We start from the raw sequence: 1,878 nt of genomic DNA, 5'->3' as shown, positions 1-1,878 counted from the left end.
CCGAGCTCGGACTGCCAGCAGCAGAACCCCTCTCAACAGGCCCTGGACAAGCCCAAATATAAACCATCCACAGAACAGAACCAGAAAGCTACATCTGAATCAGCAGAGATCATGAGACTTTTAAAGGAACTCTTCCAAGAAAAGCACCATAAGGGAGGGAAAAGGGATGAGTCAGATCAGTTATGACTAAGCACTAGCTCTGACCCCAATGCCCACTCAGAGTCCCCTCAAAATGAACTTACCAACCAGATCACTGCTAATCCACTGTTAACCACAGAACCAGATATCCCATCACCAAGTGGTGACATCACTCAACCACCTCAGCTGACTGTGGAACCACCAGAACCAGCCAACATCCCGCAACACACCTCCAGCCAGGACCGCAACATACCAGAAAGTGCAGTTTTGGTGGTCTGCCTCCCTGTCGAGCCACACAAGACCAGCTCTGACTGCTTGCCAATCACCACACAAGCCCCAGTGCCGAGACTCCTAGGGAACCTAATCGAAAGTGGGGTGGCAAAAAAACTCTACCTGGCCATCACATTAGAAAATGAGGTGAGACTGGATGCCCTAGTGGACACTGGAGCTGACCTCACTTTATTGTCAAGCCAACTTTTTGACAGACTTCAAAGTAAAGTCAAGAGACAGAATTAGTCACCAAGACCACCCCAGACAGACTGTCAGGTCACAAAGGTCACAGGAAATCTCGCTGCCAGCCGCGGAAACGTCTCGGCCCAAGAGCAAGGTTCAAGGTCACTGCTCTGCACTTTCCAGTTAGCCAAAGACTCTGACACATATGGCCCCCAGGTTAAGGGGGGCTTACAACTGAATGATGTCACAACAACAGACCATTTTGATTCGCCACCATCCCTGAGGCCTGCATGCTAATCAATGAAAAAGAGACTGTAGTACCAGCTTACACCAAAGGGCTCTCAGCCACACCCCCACTTCACCCGAATGTGGGGAACTGGGCCTCACATTGGAAGCCACACCCCTCGTTGAAGTGACATCTCGGGCAGTCTACATCTTGTTCAATAACTGCATGGCAACAAATGTCAGAGTGCCTAAGGCGTACGCCAAGGCATGCCCACAGCCTACGTCGATGGATGTTCCTACAACCACGAGGGCATCCTAAAGGCAGGTGCTGGTGTTCTCTGGCTAAATGATCGACCCTGCCCACCACAACACTTCAAGCTGGGTCCACAATCGTCACAATATGCTGAGATAGCAGCTATTCTCATAACCCTGCAGATAGCATCAACCTGTAACATCAGAGAACTGCTCATCTGCACAGACTCCAACTATGCCAGACTTGGCTTCACATGCCATCTTCCAGGCTGGAAGCAAAATGGTTTCAAGACAGCAAACAACAAACCAGTTAAACACCAACACCTGTTCCAGGCATGCGACGACATCACATGTGAACATGATATGATCGTCTATTGGAAGAAAGTGAAAGGACACTCAAAGCAACCTGGTCCAGACAAGGACCTCAACGACCAAACGGATGCCCTAGCCAAAGCAGGTGCACTACATGGCGAGTTATGGTCTCCACCAACCCACCCTTAACGTGGCAGCCATAACCCGCAGCAAACACACTCAACCCACCACAATGCCCACCACACAGCCTCTTACGCTGGCTCCTCAAATCTCCACTAATGACATTGCCGACATGCAAGCTTCTGACTCCGCCATCAAAACCATCCTTCACCACCTCTCTGACCCCTCCAGCCACCCTATCACACCAGATTAACTTGCTGCTTCCCCAAGCCTCAAACGGCTATACCACGTAACACACATGCTGCGCGTGATAAACAACCATCTGTTTTATGCCCCTGATGACCTCACTGCACCAAGGCTCGTGGTGCCACACTGCCT

At 50.6% G+C, this 1,878-nt stretch overlaps 2 protein-coding genes across 2 annotated transcripts in view; both read left to right on the top strand.

Moving 5' to 3' along the window:
• LOC107598794 (uncharacterized) overlaps positions 1-379 on the top strand; it is a 29,918-nt gene extending 29,539 nt beyond the window's left edge. Inside the window, exon 4 of the mRNA XM_016290227.1 lies at positions 1-379. Coding sequence (XP_016145713.1) covers positions 1-186 — 186 coding nt within the window. The 3' untranslated portion in view covers positions 187-379.
• Positions 380-1,083: 704 nt separating this feature from the next.
• On the top strand, positions 1,084-1,569 carry LOC107598811 (ribonuclease H-like). The gene has a single exon (XM_016290242.1). The coding sequence runs from the start codon at positions 1,084-1,086 to the stop codon at positions 1,567-1,569; it is 486 nt and encodes a 161-aa protein (XP_016145728.1).
• The last annotated feature ends 309 nt before the right edge of the window (positions 1,570-1,878 follow it).

The sequence above is a fragment of the Sinocyclocheilus grahami genome, unplaced genomic scaffold, assembly GCF_001515645.1.
Source record: "Sinocyclocheilus grahami isolate Dianchi unplaced genomic scaffold, SAMN03320097.WGS_v1.1 scaffold256.1, whole genome shotgun sequence".
Lineage (NCBI taxonomy): Eukaryota > Metazoa > Chordata > Actinopteri > Cypriniformes > Cyprinidae > Sinocyclocheilus > Sinocyclocheilus grahami.
This window is presented reverse-complemented; position numbering and strand designations above follow the sequence as displayed.

What these genes read in the sequence shown, in the direction of transcription:
- LOC107598811 (XM_016290242.1), top strand. Translation starts at nt 1,084, where the DNA reads ATGCCCACAGCCTACGTCGATGGATGTTCCTACAACCACGAGGGCATC.